The sequence below is a fragment of the Protomyctophum bolini genome, assembly GCF_963924005.1.
Source record: "Protomyctophum bolini genome assembly, chromosome: 23".
In the NCBI taxonomy this organism is placed as follows: Eukaryota; Metazoa; Chordata; class Actinopteri; order Myctophiformes; family Myctophidae; genus Protomyctophum; species Protomyctophum bolini.
Window position 1 is genome coordinate 9,871,772 of NC_137884.1, and position 23,005 is coordinate 9,894,776.

Consider the following 23,005-nt stretch of genomic DNA (forward strand, 5'->3'; position numbering starts at 1 on the left):
CCCATGTAGTCTTTGTGAACTGCCATTGTCCTGATTCTCTTTGTTAGCTGAGTTTACATTAGGAGTTATGGTGGTGGTGGTGGTGGTGTGTGTGTGTGTGTGTGTTTGTTCTGCACACACACACACACACACACACACAAGCTTGTAAGGTGAAGCAACTACAGGGGGTGGTCTGGGCACGAGCGCACGCACGCACACACACACACACACACACACACACACACACACACACAGCGCTTGACTGTGCAATTTTATGATGTTTGCTGGCAGACCTGAGGGTTGAGGAAGCAAGCTGGCGGAAGATTCCTGGCATAGCTGTGGTTTACTAGGATAGAAGTGTGTGTGTGTGTGTGTGTGTGTGTGTGTGTGTGTGGTGTGTATGTGCACGCTCGCGCACACATATGTATTTGTGCGCAATTATGAGAGCCAAAGACACTGTCCGAAATAGAGAGCTTTCATGTGTGACATGCAGGGGAGAGAGATGGCGTGGGTGAGTCCACTTGTGGTTGCGTGTGCGTACCTCATCATCATTTCCAGTTGTTTAGAGAGGACAACGGAGGTGGTTGTTAGGATTCTCTCCCGTCTGTTATCTGCACCTTCATCTCCATCGCTAAACACAAGGCGGAGGGGTCTAGTTTTCCCTCACGCCATCCTGTCAACGCGGCCTCCAGGGGGAATGAGGCTGAAATCAACCCCTCTGACCATATAAGGGCTCAGAGCGATGCACTTAACATTGAACGTTGCATGCAAAGAAGGAATGATTTATTATTATTATTATTATTATTATTTCAACTCTCTACTTCTGTCCTCCTCTTCTTTCCAATCCGTCTGGGCGATATGACCTCAAATCATTTGAGAATAATCGTGAGATGTCAAATCCTCAATTAATGATTATTTCCATAGTGAAAATATCAAGCTATAAGCTCACAGCGCATACTGGGCTATAGCCCCTACCGTACGGCATACTATAGCACGCCGTTTTTCATCATTTTTGAGGATTTGAAGAAAATTCAAAATTTCAAAAAACATGGGTTATAGCCCATCGTTTTTTTTTTTTTTTTTTTTAATGTTATCCTCATTTTTCATCATTTTTGAACATGGGCTATAGCCCCTACCGTACGGCATACTATAGCACACCGTTTTTCATCATTTTTGAGGATTTGAAGAAAATTCAAAATTAAAAAAAACATGGGTTATAGCCCATCGTTTTTTGAATTTTTGAAAAACATGTTATCCTCATTTTTCATCATTTTTGAACATGGGCTATAGCCCCTACCGTACGGCATACTATAGCACGCCGTTTTTCATCATTTTTGAGGATTTGAAGAAAATTCAAAATTTCAAAAAACATGGGTTATAGCCCATCGTTTTTTGAATTTTTGAAAAAAATGTTATCCTCATTTTTCATCATTTTTGAACATGGGCTATAGCCCCTACCGTACGGCATACTATAGCACGCCGTTTTTCATCATTTTTGAGGATTTGAAGAAAATTAAAAATTTCAAAAAACATGGGTTATAGCCCATCGTTTTTTGAATTTTTGAAAAAAATGTTATCCTCATTTTTCATCATTTTTGAACATGGGCTATAGCCCCTACCGTACGGCATACTATAGCACGCTGTTTTTCATCATTTTTGAGGATTTGAAGAAAATTCAAAATTTCAAAAAACATGGGTTATAGCCCATCGTTTTTTGAATTTTTGAAAAAAATGTTATCCTCATTTTTCATCATTTTTGAACATGGGCTATAGCCCCTACCGTACGGCATACTATAGCACGCCGTTTTTCATCATTTTTGAGGATTTGAAGAAAATTAAAAATTTCAAAAAACATGGGTTATAGCCCATCGTTTTTTGAATTTTTGAAAAAAATGTTATCCTCATTTTTCATCATTTTTGAACATGGGCTATAGCCCCTACCGTACGGCATACTATAGCACGCTGTTTTTCATCATTTTTGAGGATTTGAAGAAAATTCAAAATTTCAAAAAACATGGGTTATAGCCCATCGTTTTTTGAATTTTTGAAAAAAATGTTATCCTCATTTTTCATCATTTTTGAACATGGGCTATAGCCCCTACCGTACGGCATACTATAGCACGCCGTTTTTCATCATTTTTGAGGATTTGAATGGGTTTCATTGTGAGCTTGTATGTCGGCTATTTCAACTATTTTATGCACGGGGTACAAGGTAAATTACAGTGGTTAATCAGACTTATACATTTTGACGATAATATGTGTGTTGATTCAGCCAGATTAAATCAGTTAGTTCTAAATGTCCATTTCAATATATTTTCGTTTTAATTGCCCATACCAGCCCTGTCTCTCTTTCCCCACCTGCTGTCTTTCTGTGTACCCCATTCCCTCCCTCTGTTGTGGTGTCTTTCTGTGTACCCCATTCCCTCCCTCTGTTGTGGTTTCTCTCTAACTCTCTCCATGTGGTCTCTCTGTCTCTCTCTCTCCTGCCAGGTGCGTTACTGCCAGTCTATGAGTGAGGAGGAGAGGAGGGAGCTGCACATGTTCAGTGCCCAGAGGAAGAGAGAGGCGCTGGGCAGAGGAACACCCAGGATCCTGCCTCGAGCTCTGCAACACACCCGCTGTGAGAATGTATGTGCCAAACACACACACGTCACGCACACACGCACACACACACACACACACACATACACACACACACACACACACACGCCTGCGCACGTGTACGCGCACTTGCAGATGGCTGCATGGACAAAATGCACATAAACAAAAGAATGCACGGTAATAACAATGCATGGGTGGTTTCAGTGCACGAGGGCATGCATAATGAGGGCACTCACACGCAAGTGCAAACGGGTTTTCCACACATTAAGTCAATCAACGTACAGTAACACACACACACACACACACACACACACACCTCCTTTCCTCAGTACAGCCATGAGGTAACCCAATTAAGGGAACCAAACGGCGGTCTTCATTTATTCATATCAGCAACAACATGACACCCGCTGTCCCATCTCCATTGTGTTGAGGTCCGAGGAGGGGATTGTGATTGGCCATTGTCAGTGGTTTTAATCACGGACATAAACGTCCTCATTAGAGAGAGAGGAATCAATGAAATTGGGAAGCTCACGCTCAAGCCGAGCGTAGAAGGCCGAGCCTCATCGCAATGGAATTTGACCAATTTCCTGCCGTTTCTGCACCTCAGCACGCTCGCCCTGTTTGCACCCTGAAAATGAATGAGAGGGGGCGTGGCACGCATAGACATATAAACGTAGACGCCCTTTCCGGCTGTGGAGCGTATGTGCTCAAGAAGCACCGCGGAAGCATGAGCGTGCGTCACAGAGCGCATGTTCGGGAAAGATTGGCCAGTAATCACTTGAGTGGCAGCGTGACGTAACACACACACTTCGGCGTACTTCCTCTCCCAGTGTAAATTCTTCCGCCCCTCCTTCAACACACATCGCTCCAACGAACTGCAGCCGCCAATGAGGCATCTATTTTTCTATGGTGAAACGTGGCTTAACGTCTGACCGGGATTCGAACGTGCAACATTTAGGGGCTGTGATGATCATGACATGTTTGTCATTACTTTACTTACATACTGGCCTTTATGCCGGCTGGCATGTAAGGCAGCAACAGAGGTCTTTACTCTTTATAGAACCCCAGGTGTGATGCACTTTGGAACACAGAAATAAAATAAGAATTAGATTTATTTATTCTTTAAGGCGAGCTTTGTGAACAAAGAAATGCACTGGACAGATGATGAATAACAAAATATGCAAAATATGCAATGACCAGCCCTAATAATCAAAATAAATCATCATTTATTTTCCTTGCTGTCGTCATCCAGAAAACCGGAAAATTGCTGTGGATATTTATGGTGTCAACATTGTGGTTTCTGCTCACCATTTCACACACCCCTAAAACAACAGCTTGTTCCTCTTGAGTCACTGGTTTTATTGAGAGCATCGCTGGTTTTATGGAGAGGAATAAATGGAGTGGAGTATGGGAGACGGTGTAGGAGGAGACTGGAGGGAGGTCTCTGTCATTGTAATTACTGTGCCATCAGTGGGCGCCGGTCACTACATAAACTCTGGATCCTTTTAGGCACGTTAAGCCTGGTGTCCCTATGTTGGGCATGTCATTATAGGAAGCCATTTAAATATGAACGTAAGAAATGTTCAAAAACCGCAAAAATAGCCAATCTAATTAGCTCTCCACCAATCGCGTCGTGGCGTGTCTTCTGCTCGCCGTACGACGAAGTATGTAGCAGGCTTAAGTGGTTAAGCAAGTCCATGACCGTGTTCCTATTAAAAACATCCTCTCACTGGCATGTCCCTATTGGCTTACAATGAAACCAAAGATGAACATGCCGCTAGTTAAGATGCTTTTGGCATGCCCGGCCCTGGCCATGGAACCTGCCCACATCCTGTGAGAGGAGGCTGGGTGGGCGGAGTGGGTCGCTGCGGGTCTGGCGTGGGGGGTCCCCGCGGGGCACGCCATCCAGGAAAGACAGGCTCAGCCATGCTAATCCTCACGGACAGCAGATGGGACCTATCAGTGAGGCCAAGGCAAACGCAGGGATGGCGAGGTCACACGGCTAGGTTCACAAACGCGCGGCACGAGTGTTTGTGAATGCGCGCTCAAATGCGCGCGCATGAGTTCGGTCACATTTGTTTTCTCATCGTTACAGTGTAAATACATGCGCAGAGTTACCCTCTTATGTGTAGACACACACAGATACATGCATTCATGTCATACACCCCCCCACCCACACACACAAACAGTTCCTCCCAACACACATTTTGTCTCTCCCTCTCTCTCACACACGCACACACACACACACACACACACACACACACACACACACAAACTTTATCAGGCTCCGGTTTCACAGTGCCGTAACTCCAGGGGACACACGACACCCCTGTATCCAAGCGCCCTGTCCGGCCTGGTAATAATGACTAACAGCTGGGCACGGTGTCCCATGGCTGCAGGCCTACGGTGTCTCATAGCTCCTCTGGGTTATATAAAGACTGGAGACTGTACCTTCAGACACGCTCTGATGAATTCTCACTGGAGTCATATGATCCCTGAACTTGGGACCGAGGCCCAGAGTTTCTGTTTTAAGTTTACAGTGCACAGCAACAACAGAAATGCTGTCTAGAGACGGGCCGCTCTGATCTATGAGTAACTCGTGTTCTGCGTTAGGAAAGTCTTTTGCTTTCTCATTTTGCGGCATTTCGCGCATGTTCTTTTAATCCGACGTGATCTGCTAGCAGCAAGACCAACCTAACAGTCGTGTGTGACAGTAGATCAAGCTTCCAATTCCACCGTTTGTAAGCAAACCACAATAAAGTGGGAATGTTCCGAGAAGGATCTTGAATGACATTACACACATTTAAACACATTATTTCGCTCAAATTGCATCCTTCTTTACCAAGTCCATGTTTGTGCCACCAAAGTGAAGGGGCATTCAAGAGATTGTTCCCTGTTCAATAACGGCTTTAAAGAGCTTCTATTCAATTATTTTCTGTTATCAAAATTTGATAACAGAAAATAATTGAATAGAACACATTTAATGTGTTATTGCTGCTATGCCGAGCTATCTCTGACTGAAACATAGATCTGTTTTCAATAGATCATGTTCCATTGGCACTTACAGTATGATCACCTGTTGTTTAGTTTCCTTTGTTTGAGCGTCAGTGTCAACTGAAATGCCAGGATGATGGATATGTTTTGAATGGATATCCCCTGTAATCCGACAGTTGCGTGTGGCACATTCCTCAGGCATCGTAGCCATGAAGAGAGGAACTAAAAACATAATTTGGAGTTGGTTTCCCTGTAATGCTGTGTCCGTCCTATATAACATATAATTTAATATCATTTAAGGTTTATATCCAATTTGACATGGAGATGAACACAGAATTCCAGAGCTATTTTGAAAAGGTATCCTCCTTGATCCCATTCTGACTCCCCCCCCTTGACTAAGACGCTGAACCCCATTACTTTAAACCCATTGTGTATCACACATTGCCTATCATGACAATATAACTTCTCACACAAGGGGTCCTGTTCCTTAACCCAGTGTTTCCCACCCTGTGTGTCGCGGAGCTTTGGTGTGCCGTTTGATGTGTCTAGGCTTAACCACTTAAGTATATTATTTGTTTGTATGACAAATAGAGAAAATACTGTATACTTCCTTGTATGACAAATAGCGAGAATAGCCTATTTACAAGGTTGTAAATCGGCTATTTCAGCTAGTTTCTAATTGTTTCGGGGGAGTTTTGTTTTGAAAAGTTTTCACCTATGACGTGCCCAAAATGGGGACTTACTTACTTACTTACTTATACTTACATACTTACGCCAAGTTGGAAGTGTTTCAACCATTCCCTCCCGTCGGTCTGACATTTGTGTTGTGTTTGTATTTCCAGTGCAGTGGAAGCATCAACGGAGGGGAGATGGCCATCTTTGCGTCCAGAGCGGGGCCGAGTCCCTGCTGGCACCCGTCGTGCTTTGCGTGCGCCACGTGTCAGGAGCTGCTGGTGGACCTCATCTACTTCCACCAGAACGGAAAGATCCACTGTGGGCGGCACCACGCCGAGCTCCTCAAACCCCGCTGCTCCGCCTGTGACGAGGTGAGTTGAAGGAGAGCACCCAACCGAGGCAACATATAATGTGCTGATGAAGCATTGTGTCTGCTGTTTCAGACACTGACGTTTAGGGCATACATGGGCCACTGGCAGCCCGGGGGGGCATACATGGGCCACTGGCAGCCCAGGGGGGCATACATGGGCCACTGGCAGCCCAGGGGGGGGCATACATGGGCCACTGGCAGCCCGGGGGGGCATACATGGGCCACTGGCAGCCCGGGGGGGCATACATGGGCCACTGGCAGCCCGGGGGCCACATGCGGCCCCCACCGTCACTTAATATGGCCTTCAGGTTCATAATAATAATAGCTCAGATTTATATAGCGCTTTTCTAATTACCCAAAGCGCTTTACATTAGGAACAGACTTTATTAAGAAAAAAATCAAAGCACTGATACTGATATAATATTGATTTGCTAAACATGACGCGCTTTAATTACTTCAGTCTAAATTAGTACCTTAATAAGCAGTATTAAAATGTTATTGTCTGTTTTTATGTTCATTGTATTTGTATTTAGTTCATAAAGTTAACATACCGGTAACAATAATGAAAGCCATTTGAAATTGAATAAAAACATTCTTTTTCAGGATTCCAATAAAAAAACAGCAAAAAAAAATTCAGACTAAACTAGGGAGAATAAGGAAATACAAAAAGAAATCAAACTTGCTTTTGTGGTCCAAACTGGTCATACCTGCTGTTGCAAGACTGAGTAATAAAACGTAGACATTTTGATTTGAAACGTGATATAGAGTGCGTCAAAGTGTGCCCACCCCTGGTTTAGGGCAGTGGTTTCCGAAGGTTAACCCATTTTGGGGCGGGAACCCCTTTTGGTGTTAGCATTATGTTATACTTTAGCTATTGAAAAATAGCAGACCTACAAGCTCATAGCGCGCGCTACGAGCTCGTAGGTCTGCTATTTTTGAAAAATCAAAGAACGACTGACATATAGAAACATAGCTTTTTCTGAAAACTGTCAGGATGTATAGAAGACATTTTTAGAATCTGATCTCAGGTCAGAATGGGTTAATAGCTGTACGTCCTCCCCCCTTCCCCCAGATCATCTTCTCTGATGAATGCACAGAGGCAGAGGGTCGACACTGGCACATGAAGCACTTTGCCTGCTTCGAGTGCGAGACCATGCTGGGCGGACAGCGCTACATCATGAAGGACGGGCGGCCATACTGCTGCGGCTGCTTCGAGTCGCTCTACGCCGAGTACTGCGAAGCCTGTGGCGAGAACATCGGTGAGTCATTAGGGGGGGGGGGTTTCCTCGTGAAACTCACCCGTGTCGGAGATGAAAAATGGCCCATGTGCTATATCCACACTGTGGTTTATAATGAGCCTGAATGCCTTTCTTTAGGAATTGTTTACCCACATCCTGTGGGAGATTGGCGCTCATTTCCCCGACATGTACTACTTTTATCGCTTACACGTTCATACAGGTAGATTCATTCACACTGTGACTGTTACGGTCACAGTCTTGTACTGTTGGCCTGTTGAAGATTTATTTGCCTCGTTGAAGGGCACCGTAGCTGTAGTCACCAAAGGAAGATATAGAGGGCTCATTCTCATGGCCAGAATTCTTCCAGAATTCCTCAGAATCCTGGAAACGGCTACCTGCTATGCCCGTTAAAACTCTCTTAAAAGCTTAAACCCTGTATATGTTGTTGACCGGGTCTAAACTTTGTCCCCTCCGCCTTTTCCCCTCTACACCAGATCTCTTGGCTGGAAATAAGTGTTACGTGTTGTGCGTTTGAAGATCTGCTATTTTCGCTGGATGCATTCACCCTATAGAATAGGGACACTAGTGTTGATGTGATAAACAATACTCTCTTCTCACAAATTGCATTTCTGTCCTCCCTCCATCCTCAGGCGTGGACCACGCCCAGATGACCTACGAGGGTATCCACTGGCACGCCACCGACCAGTGTTTCTGCTGTGTCCAGTGTAAGAGCTCCCTGCTGGGCTGTCCCTTCCTGCCCAAGCAAGGACGCATCTACTGCTCCAAGGCCTGCAGCCAGGGGGAGGACGTCCACGCCTCGGACTCGTCCGACTCCGCCTTCCAGTCGGCGCGCTCCCGCGAGTCGCGGCGCAGCATCCGCATGGGCAAGAGCAGCAAGCCCGGCGACCAGTGGAGGCAGTCGCAGCTGTTCAGCCCCAGCCCCGCCGCCGCCGCTGTCGCCGTCGCAGAGGAGTACAAGTATGGAGACGGAGGGGGAGACGGGGACATGGACATCGTGGGCCGCAAGTTGGCTCGCTTGGGCCTGGAGGAGAGATTCTGGCGGGAGAGAGAGGAGCAGGAGGCCGGCGGCGGAGAGGAGGAAGACCCGGAGGAGTGGGCCCAGCACGACGACTACATGACCCAGCTCCTGCTCAAGTTCGGCGAGCACGGGCTGTTACATCAACCGCCACCGGCGGTGACTCGCGACGGCCCCAGTCCGGGGCCCGGTGGTGGCGACCGAAGCAGGCAGGCGGGCACCTGCGAGCCTTGGTTGAAACCCGGCACCGCGTCAACGGGAGTCACCGCTTCCTCCTCGTGCCCCAGCCCCGCCAGCCCCACCCAGGGACAAACCTACAACCCGTCCCGGAGCAACAGCCTCAGTCCCGGGTTGATCAGTAAGAAGCACCTCCCTGACATGTACTGGACCCAGTCCCAGGACGGCCTCGGGGACTCGGCATACGGCAGCCACCCGGGCCCGGCGAGCGCCAGGAAGATCCAGGAGCTGGATATAGACCAGGAACAGGACCAGTGTGGACCGAGGCAGCCGTTCTGGATGGACCCCAGGCAGTGGTATGAAGACTCCCTGGAGTGCATCACTGATGAGCTGAGGAAAGCTGAACAGGGCGTGGGTGACTCTATGGACTCGTTGGCTCTCTCCAACATCACTGGTAAGGGACATTAAGTGTAAAGGTTATCCACCATGCTCTGCTCGTCAACGTGAAAGATTTGAGTAAAATATTAGTTTGTACACAAATGAGCTTTACGTCTACTTTAAAACGGCAATGTTATGGGGCGTCAGGGTGGCAATATACTCACGCACCACCTTTGAGACAGGGGACGGTGACGGGGGTCGCTGCACTAGTGGCCCCTACATACAATGTCCAAGAGAAACTGACTGAAGGACTAATCTAGGGAGAATAACGAAATACAAAAATAAATCAAACTGCTTTTGTGGTCATACCTGCTGTTGCAAGATTGAGTAATAAACATTTTTTGCGGCTTTCACATTATGTAGATGTATTTACACCAAGACCTCTTTTTCTTTTCATGTACAGTATATATATGCAGTTATTCATTCACTCTCTCCCTCTTTCAGGTGCATCAGTGGATGGAGACGGTAAGGACAGAACACTTCTCTATTCCCTCCACAGCCTCCAGGAGCCCACAGAGCCACCTGCCGACGACTGCGAGAAGATGAGCAACATGGGAACGCTAAACTCCTCCCAGCTGCACCACAGCTCCAACTCTCTGAACCTCAGCCCTGAGCTGGAGCTCCACCTCCACCAGCAGAGGTCTGCCCTGGAGGAAGACGAGGAAGAAGAGGATGAGGAGGAGGAGGTGGCCATGGTAATGAGGGGAGGCATGGCGGGGGGGCGCCTCGCACTTTCGGCCCACCAGGAGGCGGCCATTCCTCCCTCTCTCCTCCAAGCCCCGGCTCTCAGGAGGAGCAAGTCCCAGTCCTCCAGGCCTCCCCAGGTGGTCAAGTTCTCTGACGACACCGTGGACAACGGATGCTACGACGGTGTGGAGGCAGATCTCAGGCAGCACCCCATGAGCGAGCGGCCGCAGAGGAGGGCGTACCGACTGGACGAGCAGGCCCGCGACAGGACCCGCCCAGCCAGCCACCACGGACGCAGCGGCAGGCACCACCACCGGCAAGGCAGGCCCCACCGGAGCCGCAAGGCGCGCTCTGACAACGCCCTCCACATGGTGCCCCCGGAGCGAGCGCAGAGGCCCTATGAGCCCCAGCAGCACCAGGGTCTGATGGAGTCTCAGGGTGGAGCCTGCTTCACCCAGTCCTCCGCCTCCCACAGACTTACCCCGGGGTACCCACAAACCCGCTCCGACTACGCCCTTCAGAGCTCAGTGCAAGGAGATCCGCGGGCGGAGCGTTTCGACCGGTTCTACGGGGACGACTTCGACGACTGGTGTTCCACCTGTTCCTCCTCTTCTTCTGACTCGGAGGAGGAAGGCTTTTTCCTAGGCCAGCCCATCCCGCAGCCTCGGGCGCCGGGCCGGTACCAGTACTATGCTGACGATTACCCCACCAGGGTCACGGCCCTCTCCCCACAGAGTAACGGCTCACGGACAGCTCGCAGGAAGGGCCACCGGGCCAAAAACTGCATAATCTCCTAACAGCCTGGACCAGTGGCAAAGGCTGCTTTGACAAAAACACGTGAAATGACAGTCAGATTTTCGTATCAAATGACACTTTGGTGATTTGGCATGTAAAGATCTCTCACACATTCTATGAATATCAGCTGCTGCCTGTAGCTTACGTGGATGCCATCCTCAATTATTCCTTGACCGGAGTCATGTTTGTCCATGGTAAATGCACATTGGAGTCCACTTTAAAATAAAGACACATGAGATTTGATATTATGACATTTCCTTAGACTGTACTGAGTAGCTGCTGCCAATGACAAAATCAGATCTGTGCATCAAACGGTCAAGAGAATGGACCTGGTCAGGAATAAGGACTGGTGAATTTGGATGAGAATCTCCCCGACCAAGACTGGATATTGGTTGTTGTTCAGAAATGGACATCTTTCTTGATCAGTGGAAACAAAAACAATGTACTGGTCTCAAAGATTTGCCATTTTTAAACATGTTAAGATCCATGTAAACTATTGCAGTAATATCAACATGTACACTACAATGGCAACACTATTGTGAACACGGAAAGGCTGATAGGAAAAAGGAGCATCTAGAACTAACCAAATAATTATTTAATAGTACAAAATAATGTATATATTAAGTTAAGATTTTATTACTGGTATTTTTATACCCTTGGTTTAAAGAAATGTTTTTTTAAGTATCATATAAAATGACCCTGTAATTGTTAAGAAAAGAACTGACAAACGCATTCAGAGTCAAAGGGTGCCACGCAAGTCACATTCTTCAACTAATCCAGTGGTTCTCAAAGTGGGGTCCAGGGAACTCAGGGGGTCCTTGAGGGGGTTGCCAGCTAAATAAATAAATGGGACCATTTGGCACCATATCTACACTCTCAGAGTTATCATATATTTAGCTGGGGACCCCCTGGTGAGGTTCCATTTGGTTCCATTTATACACTCTCAGAGTTATGGGGGTTATGGGAGTTATGGGGGTCTGAGGGTCCTCGAAATGAAAACATTTGAGAATCACAGATGAACGGACTACAATGCATATTCTTCATGACAAAGTGCCACATTACCCGGTATCACTGTCTTATTACAACATGTACTCTCCACAATACTCATTTTTGGTGTACAAAATATAAAATGTCACTAGCTCTTCTCTATCATAACCAGTTAAATGCTTTGTGATGTAATGAAGCTTTTAATAAATAATAAATACTCTTCCCAAAGCTTTATGAAACATTTGTGTCATGGTTGTCTTTCACAGTTATTTTAAATTTCCAATTTCCTCAATTTCCTCAATTTCCACAATTTCCAATTTCCGCAATTTCGCAATTTCCGCAATTTCCGCAATTTCCAATTTCCGCAATTTCCGCAATTTCCAATTTCCTCAATTTCCTCAATTTCCGCAATTTCCACAATTTCCAATTTCCGCAATTTCCGCAATTTCCACAATTTCCGCAATATTGAAATTTTGAAAAAAATAGTGTTGCGATATTGCGGAAATTGTGGAATTTCCGCAATTTCCACAATTTCCGCAATTTCCACAATTTCCAATTTCCGCAATTTCCACAATTTCCGCAATATTGAAATTTTGAAAAAAATAGTGTTGCGATATTGCGGAAATTGTGGAATTTCCGCAATTTCCAATTTCCGCAATTTCCTCAATTTCCGCAATTTCCTCAATTTCCGCAATTTCCACAATTTCCAATTTCCGCAATATTGAAATTTTGAAAAAAATAGTGTTGCGATATTGCGGAAATTGTGGAATTTCCGCAATTTCCACAATTTCCGCAATTTCGCAATTTCCACAATTTCCAATTTCCGCAATTTCCACAATTTCCGCAATATTGAAATTTTGAAAAAAATAGAGTGTTGCGATATTGCGGAAATTGTGGAATTTCCGCAATTTCCAATTTCCACAATTTCCACAATTTCCGCAACACTCAATTTTTTTCAAAATTTCAAAAAACATGGGCTATAACCCATCGTTTTTTTTTTTTTTCATTTTTGTCAAATCGTCAAAAATGATGAAAAACGGCGTGCTATAGTATGACGTACGATATGGGCTAAAGCCCATGGTCCAAAATGATGAGAAATGAGGATAACTTTTTTTGTAAAAAAAAAGTAAGACATTGTTTATTGGCTATTAACTACTTCTATGATCACTCAATACCAAACAATGCACGCCCACAACAAACATTCCCGACCTGGTGGAGCACTTTTTCTAGTTTCCAAATCTCTCCACCAAAATCAGCACACCAAGTGTTGTGTTGCGATGCATTGAGCTTGTAGATCAAATTTCATTAAATGTCAGCCCCCGAAAAGGTACCAAGGCACCAAGGTAACTAAATGGGCCCACTGGTTGAGAAAACAGATGTATAAGCTATGTACGATATACATTTTATAATGAGTTAGAAGTTAATAAAAACATATTTTTTTATTGTTTCTTCAAGAACAAAGAAAAAACTGAAATACAGCTTTGCACAAAAGTATGTTATTTTCCAACAGCAATATTTTTTTAAACAAAAGGTGCATCAGCTCAAGTCAAGTCATACGTCTGACTGCTAAACAAAACAAAAAAGACACCATCTAATTTCTGGATCCACTGTTGCCATGGATGGACGAATGCGATCACACTGGCCATATTCACACATCCACGAGTATGACATAAATAACGAAGTACAAATGTGTGAATATGGTCAGTCCTCAATCACTGAGTTTCACCATATTAACACATTAGGGTGTTCCACAAGCGCCAGTTGCCAGCCGGATAGCGGCACATCGGAACATCTCCAGCCAGCTATGTTTTTACTGCCTTTCTATATTTTGCGAGATGCTTCTACTTTCTGATTGCCCTATGCATCGCTATGGTGTAAAGACATGAAAGCCAAAAAGAAGCCAACAATGTGTTGCACAAAGGCCAGTTTTTAGCTTGTAGGGCTGGTGTGACGGGGCAGTCGTAGACAGAGAGCAATATGGTATCATTTATCATTTGATTTCAGTCTGGCTTAATCCATTCAGGCCCGACGTCGAAATAAAAAAAAATGTTTTCTATATCATGACAATTTTCGGAAAGATTTGAGGCACATTTTAACGATTTTTCAAAAAAAGCAGACCTACAAGATATGCTAGATATGCTATTTTTCAATAGCTAAATTATAACAATGTTTAAAACACCAAAAGGGGTTCCCGCCCAAAATGGGTTTTAATAGGTGATACCGGAAAAGGGAAAACCATCTAAACTGATATGAGAATATGAGTGTTATGTGTGAAATATAGGCCCATGAGTTGATCGCATCATAAATTAGTTTGAACTAAAGCTAAGACTAAGGACATCATGAAGACAACGCCTTGTAGTGATAAGATGCAATAAAAAAAAAAGTTGTGTTGAAAACTAACACTGTTTACCTCAAAAGATTGTCAATCCATACTGAGGTGTTAGGCTTCTGTGCTGTAGACAATAAAATGCCTGGTTCATCTCTAAACCTACAAAAAACCTCCAGTCCAGGCTTTCATTGTGTGTGCAGCAATCCATCAGTCTTTTGCTGGCAGGGTTTCCTTGCCAAATCGATCAAACCGGCCACTCGTGGAGATGGATGGTGATCATCTACGGACTGGACGTCGACAAGGGAGTGAAGTGTGTGTCAAGGGGCTTCAGACGTTGGGCTCTGGCTTCCGCACCGCGTCGTCCAGCTCACTGATGAAATGTTTGAGGTCCTCCAGGCAGCGCTCTCGGATCTCCCCGAGATTCTCCCTCAGAGGCACCTGCAGCTGCTTCTCCAGCGCGGGGTCTTTGGCCACCAGCATCTTCACAACCATGCCGAAGGTCTCGCAGTCTTGACGGTACACCTGGCACACCATGAGGTAGAGGGGGAGGGGAATGTTGTCGTTAGGAATATCTGGCTGACTATGTTGATGACAGATTTAAACTGCCCTACGAAGCCAAAGTGCAGTAACTACGTTTTTGGACACAGCGACTTATTTGTGTTTCCCAAAGTAGTGGAGGGGCATAGGGATATTTCACGCTAATTCATCTAAAAGCGCCAAATTTGTAGCCCAGGGCATCCTCAAATGATTTGGGGTCGCCACAGTGGCCAAATCCATATGGCCACCATTAAAGGGCCACTTCACCCCTTTTGCAACCAGATTTATGTGCGTAATGTGTTTTTAGATATTTTAGTATTTCCAAGTGTCCATGGACTACATGATGTCATGGACACTGGGCTCACTTAATACCTGGACTACATGTCCTGGGCTACATCTGTGCAAAACGTGGTGCTTTTAGACAAATTAGCGCAAAATCACCCTTATCTCTCCCTATGCTCCTCCACTAAAAGTCAAATTACTAGCCCATGTTTTTTGAAATTTTGGAAAAAAAAGTTAGCCTCGTTTCTCATCATTTTGGACCGTGGGCTATAGCCCATATCGTACGGCATACTATAGCGCGCAGTTTTTCATCATTTTTGAAGATTTGAAAAAAATGACGAAATGACAAAAACGATGGGTTATAGCCCATGTTTTTTGAAATTTTGAAAATAAAAGTTAGCCTCGTTTCACATCATTTTGGACCGTGGGCTATAGCCCATATCGTACGGCATACTATAGCGCGCCGTTTTTCATCATTTTTGAGGATTTAAAAAAAATGACGAAATGACAAAAACGATGGGTTATAGCCCATGTTTTTTGAAATTTTGAAAAAAAAAGTTAGCCTCGTTTCTCATCATTTTGGACCGTGGGCTATAGCCCATATCGTACGGCAAACTATAGCACGCAGTTTTTCATCATTTTTGAAGATTTGAAAAAAAAGACGAAATGACAAAAACGATGGGTTATAGCCCATGTTTTTTGAAATTTTGAAAAAAAAAGTTAGCCTCGTTTCACATCATTTTGGACCGTGGGCTATAGCCCATATCGTACGGCATACTATAGCGCGCCGTTTTTCATAATTTTTGAGGATTTGAAAAAAATGACGAAATGACAAAAACGATGGGTTATAGCCCATGTTTTTTGAAATTTTGAAAAAAAAAGTTAGTCTCGTTTCTCATCATTTTGGACCGTGGGCTATAGCCCATATCGTACGGCATCATTTTTGTCATTTCGTCATTTTTTTCAAATCCTCAAAAATGATGAAAAACGGCGCGCTATAGTATGCCGTACGATATGGGCTATAGCCCACGGTCCAAAATGATGAGAAACGAGGCTAACTTTTTTTTTCAAAATTTCAAAAAACATGGGCTATAACCCATCGTTTTTGTCATTTCGTCATTTTTTTGAAATCTTCAAAAATGATGAAAAACTGCGCACTATAGTATGCCGTACGATATGGGCTATAGCCCACGGTCCAAAATGATGAGAAACGAGGCTAACTTTTTTTTTCAAAATTTCAAAAAACATGGGCTATAACCCATCGTTTTTGTCATTTCGTAATTTTTTTCAAATCCTCAAAAATGATGAAAAACGGCGCGCTATAGTATGCCGTACGATATGGGCTATAGCCCACGGTCCAAAATGATGTGAAACGAGGCTAACTTTTTTGAGGATTTGAAAAAAATGACGAAATGACAAAAACGATGGGTTATAGCCCATGTTTTTTGAAATTTTGGAAAAAAAAGTTAGCCTCGTTTCTCATCATTTTGGACCGTGGGCTATAGCCCATATCGTACGGCATACTATAGCGCGCAGTTTTTCATCATTTTTGAAGATTTCAAAAAAATGACGAAATGACAAAAACGATGGGTTATAGCCCATGTTTTTTGAAATTTTGAAAAAAAAAGTTAGCCTCGTTTCTCATCATTTTGGACCGTGGGCTATAGCCCATATCGTACGGCATACTATAGCGCGCCGTTTTTCATCATTTTTGAGGATTTGAAAAAAATGACGAAATGACAAAAACGATGGGTTATAGCTAGGGGTGTGCATCTCTCCTTTACAAGACGATTCGATACGTATCGATATGCATGGGCTACGATGCGATTCAGAGACGATACATTTATACACAGAACGATTCGAATTCGATTCGATTCGGTGGAATTCGATGCGATTTCGATTTTGTGGAATTTGAGGCGATTCGATGCGATTCGATGCGATACGGTGCGATCTGACACATTTAACCTTTTTTAGATTTTTAATTTGAAGCTAGATCTATAAAGAATAGGGTTGGGACTTAAAAAAAACATCTAATTAATTGGAGGATTTGTGATTAATTAATCTCAATTAATCACATTTTAATCACATATCAATAGGCCTATTTGACCTGATCAGTGAGCTTTTATTTCAAATGGATTTGGATACGAGTGAATCAATGAATGAATAGGCAATTAAAAAAGTAGTAATAATAATAGTGATAATATTATTATTTATATAATGCTTCTCTGAGTACTTAGACGCTTTTCATGGGGAACATTAGAAAACTAATAAAAACAACTTTATAAGAGAAAAACTAAGACTATGGAATAAAATAAATGAAAGTGGAATGAGATAGCTGGGGAAAGACATTCTGGGTTTGAATTTATAGGTGGTGGAGACTGGTGGCATATCTCTGAGCTTTGGGAAGTGCATTGTTTTGACAGGTCATGCCTGCTGTGGACAGTGAAACCAGACGCAACGATACAGTCATACTGTCGATGCAAACAGATGTGTACAGTAGCTGCTCGGCCTGCTCCAAATGATATTCCCATTCGTCTTTGTGTCTGCCTGTGTAAACGCAGCATCGAGTGTGAGGGTTGGGGAACGAATGGACCATAGAGTTATTAAGGAGGACTCCTTCCAACGATATGGACCAGAGTTAAACTAATGTTAGCTCCCATGCTAACTGTTGCTACCCTCGTCAGAAACAACACGACCATCCAGATCGGGTGGAAGCTGTTGATATCACGTTGCTTGTGCCCGTGGATGGGAAATGAAATGTAAAAGGCTATAGAAGCGTGGATGAAAGGCAAAGCACAGATGTGCAATCATGCTGTGTCGTGACTCGTATCTGCGTGTGTATTCCGTCTGACAACGAGTGGTTTATGCTGCTACTGTGCTCGTCTGTTGTCGCTGGCTGCTGATGCAATAGAGCGTCATCATAAGCATGCGCCCGTCCTGCGCTGGAAGTAGCAGATCTACAAGCTATCTACCCGTCGCAATGCACAGCGCTTTGGGCTTGTACATCTGTGTTTTTCCTGCAGTTAGTTGAATTATATCGATTCGCAGCTTTAGGATCGAACCAACGTCCGATGCAGACGCTATTTTGACCGATCCAGACACACGTGCATCGATGTAGTCGCATCGTTAATGTTAAAATCGATTATCGATTCATATCGATATTTTTTGACACCACTAGTTATAGCCCATGTTTTTTGAAATTTTGGAAAAAAAAGTTAGCCTCGTTTCTCATCATTTTGGACCGTGGGCTATAGCCCATATCGTACGGCATACTATAGCGCGCCGTTTTTCATCATTTTTGAGGATTTGAAAAAAATGACGAAATGACAAAAACGATGGGTTATAGCCCATGTTTTTTGAAATTTTGGAAAAAAAAGTTAGCCTCGTTTCTCATCATTTTGGACCGTGGGCTATAGCCCATATCGTACGGCATACTATAGCGCGCAGTTTTTCATCATTTTTGAAGATTTGAAAAAAATGACGAAATGACAAAAACGATGGGTTATAGCCCATGTTTTTTGAAATTTTGAAAAAAAATGTTAGCCTCGTTTCACATCATTTTGGACCGTGGGCTATAGCCCATATCGTACGGCATACTATAGCGCGCCGTTTTTCATCATTTTTGAGGATTTGAAAAAAAAGACGAAATGACGAAAACGATGGGTTATAGCCCATGTTTTTTGAAATTTTGAAAAAAAAAGTTAGCCTCGTTTCACATCATTTTGGACCGTGGGCTATAGCCCATATCGTACGGCATACTATAGCGCGCCGTTTTTCATCATTTTTGAGGATTTGAAAAAAAATGACGAAATGACAAAAACGATGGGTTATAGCCCATGTTTTTTGAAATTTTGAAAAAAAAAGTTAGCCTCGTTTCTCATCATTTTGGACCGTGGGCTATAGCCCATATCGTACGGCATACTATAGCGCGCCGTTTTTCATCATTTTTGAGGATTTGAAAAAAATGACGAAATGACAAAAATGATGGGTTATAGCCCATGTTTTTTGAAATTTTGAAAAAAAAAGTTAGCCTCGTTTCTCATCATTTTGGACCGTGGGCTATAGCCCATATCGTACGGCATACTATAGCGCGCAGTTTTTCATCATTTTTGAAGATTTGAAAAAAATGACGAAATGACAAAAACGATGGGTTATAGCCCATGTTTTTTGAAATTTTGAAAAAAAAAGTTAGCCTCGTTTCACATCATTTTGGACCGTGGGCTATAGCCCATATCGTACGGCATACTATAGCGCGCCGTTTTTCATCATTTTTGAGGATTTGAAAAAAATGACGAAATGACAAAAACGATGGGTTATATTAGCCTGTGTGATTTTGGGGGATAAACAATTACCTCAAGAACAGATAAGACAATTAGTGTAATATCACTTGCCGATATCTCATTTGGCTGACCAGTTGAAACACTTTTAAACCCAGTTTTCAGTAATATTTTTTTAAACCCATTTTTCAGTAATATTTTTGTTCGTAGTTACTGCACTTTGGCTTTGTAGGGCGGGCAGTATAACCGAAACCAGTTGGCTATGACTGGTGAATGTAGACCACCTGTCAACTTTACATGAACATGGTAAAAACAACAGTTTGAATGGCACTTTTAAAATGGGATATACGTTTAGGAAAAAAACAAGATTGGGGTCTAATAATGGTGTGGCTTCCCTTTTCAACTCTTGACACATATTGATGATTTGCCCAAATGTGGAAGGATGGCGGGATAGTGGATCTGAGTTAATTAAATATTTACACATAGAAAATCTGTTCATGAGATTAGCTGTGGATGGATGGCCGGCTGACCTCTACGGTGTAAAAGCAAGCTGGCCGTTTGTAGATTTCAAAGTGCCAATAGTCCAAGGTCATAATGTAGCAGAGAAGGGGTTCTGAAGACCGAGGTGAAACCACACTTCCTTCCTGCTTTACCTGACATTTAGGTGCAAATACCCTGCTATCAGCAGTCACTCTGGTGTTAAGATGCAACACTGTGCCAACCAGATAAACAAAAAAAAATGGCTCGTCATTGGCCAGGCTGACCCAAGAACCAATAAAAAACATTTTTTACTGGGGGCATTTAACGTTTGTGACAGGTGCTGGGAGGCACAATGAGAGAGAGAGGTGTTGGAATCTAGTAGAGGAGGTGTTATTTCACACCCAGCCTCATAAAACAGTGGAGTCCATAGGCTGACACAAACAATGCAGTTGAAATTTTGCCTGTTGACTGTAGGCTTTGCAGAAAACTATTTTTAACGTTTTCAATTAAACAAATAATTTGTTATATAATCTATCCATATACATCTATACATCTTTAAACACATCTCTGTAAAATGGCATTGGTACTGGAAATTATTTATGTATTTTACATTTAGTTTATTTGTTCCAAAATATCCTCTGGTGCTAGGGCCCTGAAGCATTACTTTTTGAGTGGTACGTTCCATATGGACACATTTGTTTTTTTTTGGGGGGTTGACTGAAAAACAAGACTTAGTACAACAACAATTATTATATCTCTCAATTCTTTCAATGTTGTAGTTTTGAATGAACAGATATTATAAGTCGAGATTAAACAAATTCTGATTTGAACACTTATTCAACAACTTTTAACTCCCGTTTTTGATTGACTGTCTTTTACCTGCAGCTACAAAACATGCACCGACAAGGCATAGGGCAAGAGAGCGTACCGCAGGGGGGAAAGCGCAAAACAACGCTCAAATGATATTTACATTTCGTCTCTTTTTGTTTTTCTTACAGTTGCCATTTGTGTAGTGTAATTAAAAACACATGTAGCCAGTAGCCCCCCCAGGGTCACGCTCAGGACGTGTTCCCTTCCCACACTGATTTCTCAATAACGTACTTCTCACTCCGGAACGCACTTTCCCACGTGGATTTTAAAAACTATTATTAGCATTAATAGAAGTAGGCGAGTAATTTAATATGCTCTCAATATGAATCACTTGTATAATATGACAAGTTCCATTCAAAAACGCCATGTATCCGTTTGGGAGGAAGGAATTTATTACCTGGAGCTCCACATTCAATATAGGAGGATTCAGACTATCATTATTTTGTCAATCAAGAGTTGAGTTACTTTCCAAAAAAGGAAAAAAAAGGGGGGGGAAAGCACCATAATTTGTTGGGATTTAGAGATATTAATCACATTGAAGGAACAGGTATTACTTTTGCCAGATGGTGGATCTAATCTTTGAATGAATGCATGCATAAATAAACTCCCTTTCAGACAATTTTAGTGTAAGAGAATTATTAGTAGGATATTACGGCACTTTAGGGAACTTGATGATTCCAGGTGCAGTTCAAGGAAGAGGGAGAAAAATACTAATAGTTCAGCGGTGTGTGCACTATAAAAATAAATACATAAAATAATCAGAATGCGCTTGGTGGGCATTACGATTAGCGTAGTAACCGTCTACATCTTTAACCAAGTGAGTTATTACTTCACTCCCCCTGGCCTGAACATAAACAACTGTGTTCGTATGAAGTATAGACGTTCGACAAAGCCAGATGCAATACGGTGGATTCGATCTCTGCAGTTGGTTTTCTCCATAAAGCAAGGGAAAATAAGTGAGTCACGAGTGAGTGGCTATTTTTAAGCTCGACGCGTTGCATCATGACATGGCTTATGTGAACTCTTGTCAACTCCAGTCGGGACAGACTCACTTACAGGCCTCTGGGACACACGCCAAATACTCCACGACACAACTCATCTTTCTTCTCTCCCTTTCTCTCTCTCCCCCGGTGTCTCTAGCCTGCTTTGACATTACCTTTCACTCTTTTTGGCTGCATGGTTTTTTCCCCTCATGCCCCATTTCCCTTGCTCCAGTCTCTCTCCAACTCCTCTCACTCGATCCCTCACCCAACCAGATATGTTGCAATATGGCTTTCTCTCAGTCTCTTTCCCACATTATCTATTCCTTTCTATGCATTCACCATTTCGGTCATAGACTCATCCTAAGGCAAAACTACTGCTCATTAAGTCAGTATATTTCTTTCTCACTCTCTATGCCTGTTAGGTCTTTCCTCACACTCTTTGCTCCCTCTACGCAAATCCAACCTATCTCTATAGGTTTCCTCAATGTCTCCCCCTTTACCACACTCCTGACTTCTGTGCCTCTCCTTCATATCTCTTCACAGTTCACACCACCCATGACCACTGCATAATTACTGTGGCTACTACAAAGACTAGTATCTCTTCCCAGTGGTCAGTTGGCTCACCCTCTCTCCCCACCTACTAAATCACACATCAAATCTTTGACAGGGGCATACAAAAATTGCGAATAGCAGATATCGCTTTAATCGTAATCGAGGCAAAAAATAATCTGGATATTGTTTTAACCCATTTAGGCCTGAGATCAGATTCTAAAAATGTCTTCTACATCCTGACAGTTTTCTGAAAAAGCTATGTTTCTATGTCAGTCGTTCATTTTTCAAAAATAGCAGACCTACAAGCTCGTAGCGCGCCGCTCGTAGCGCGCCACTCGGTGGCGCGCTATGAGCTTGTAGGTCTGCTATTTTTCAATAGCTAAAGCATAACATAATGCTAACACCAAAAGGAGTTCCCGCCCAAAATTAGGTAAAATCATGTTCAGGTCAAATTTAGCAGCTTAACAACATTCCATTTATCATCTTTTTGATGAATGTTCTTTAGAAGCTGCCCATCGATGACAGTTCACCTACTCAACTCCTCAGAGGAAGTATCCAATCACAGCAGCTCACAACAATTGCCCCGAATGCGGGGGAAAGTCAGTCCTCTGTGATAACAATGTGCTGAAACTGTACTTCCTGTATTCAAACGCACTTCCTGAAACCCCTCCCCTGTTATTATCCAATCAGGAAGGAAAGGACCTGTCCTTGAACCTGG

General features: G+C 43.5%; 2 protein-coding genes across 5 annotated transcripts in view; one reads left to right on the plus strand and one right to left on the minus strand.

Moving 5' to 3' along the window:
* LOC308311111 (prickle-like protein 1) overlaps positions 1 to 12,199 on the plus strand; it is a 138,244-nt gene extending 126,045 nt beyond the window's left edge. For all 3 annotated transcript variants that reach the window (XM_080757647.1, XM_080757648.1, XM_080757646.1), the window contains 5 exons: positions 2,470 to 2,607; positions 6,417 to 6,620; positions 7,692 to 7,878; positions 8,508 to 9,524; positions 9,953 to 12,199. In XM_080757647.1, coding sequence (XP_080613773.1) covers positions 2,470 to 2,607; positions 6,417 to 6,620; positions 7,692 to 7,878; positions 8,508 to 9,524; positions 9,953 to 10,992 — 2,586 coding nt within the window. In that variant the 3' untranslated portion in view covers positions 10,993 to 12,199. The remainder of the gene's footprint in view (positions 1 to 2,469; positions 2,608 to 6,416; positions 6,621 to 7,691; positions 7,879 to 8,507; positions 9,525 to 9,952) is intronic.
* A 1,202-nt stretch (positions 12,200 to 13,401) lies between these two features.
* Positions 13,402 to 23,005, minus strand: part of pphln1 (periphilin 1) — a 39,021-nt gene continuing 29,417 nt past the window's right edge. For both annotated transcript variants that reach the window (XM_080757735.1, XM_080757734.1), the window contains one exon: positions 13,402 to 14,828. In XM_080757735.1, the coding sequence (XP_080613861.1) occupies positions 14,634 to 14,828 (195 nt within the window). In that variant the 3' untranslated portion in view covers positions 13,402 to 14,633. The remainder of the gene's footprint in view (positions 14,829 to 23,005) is intronic.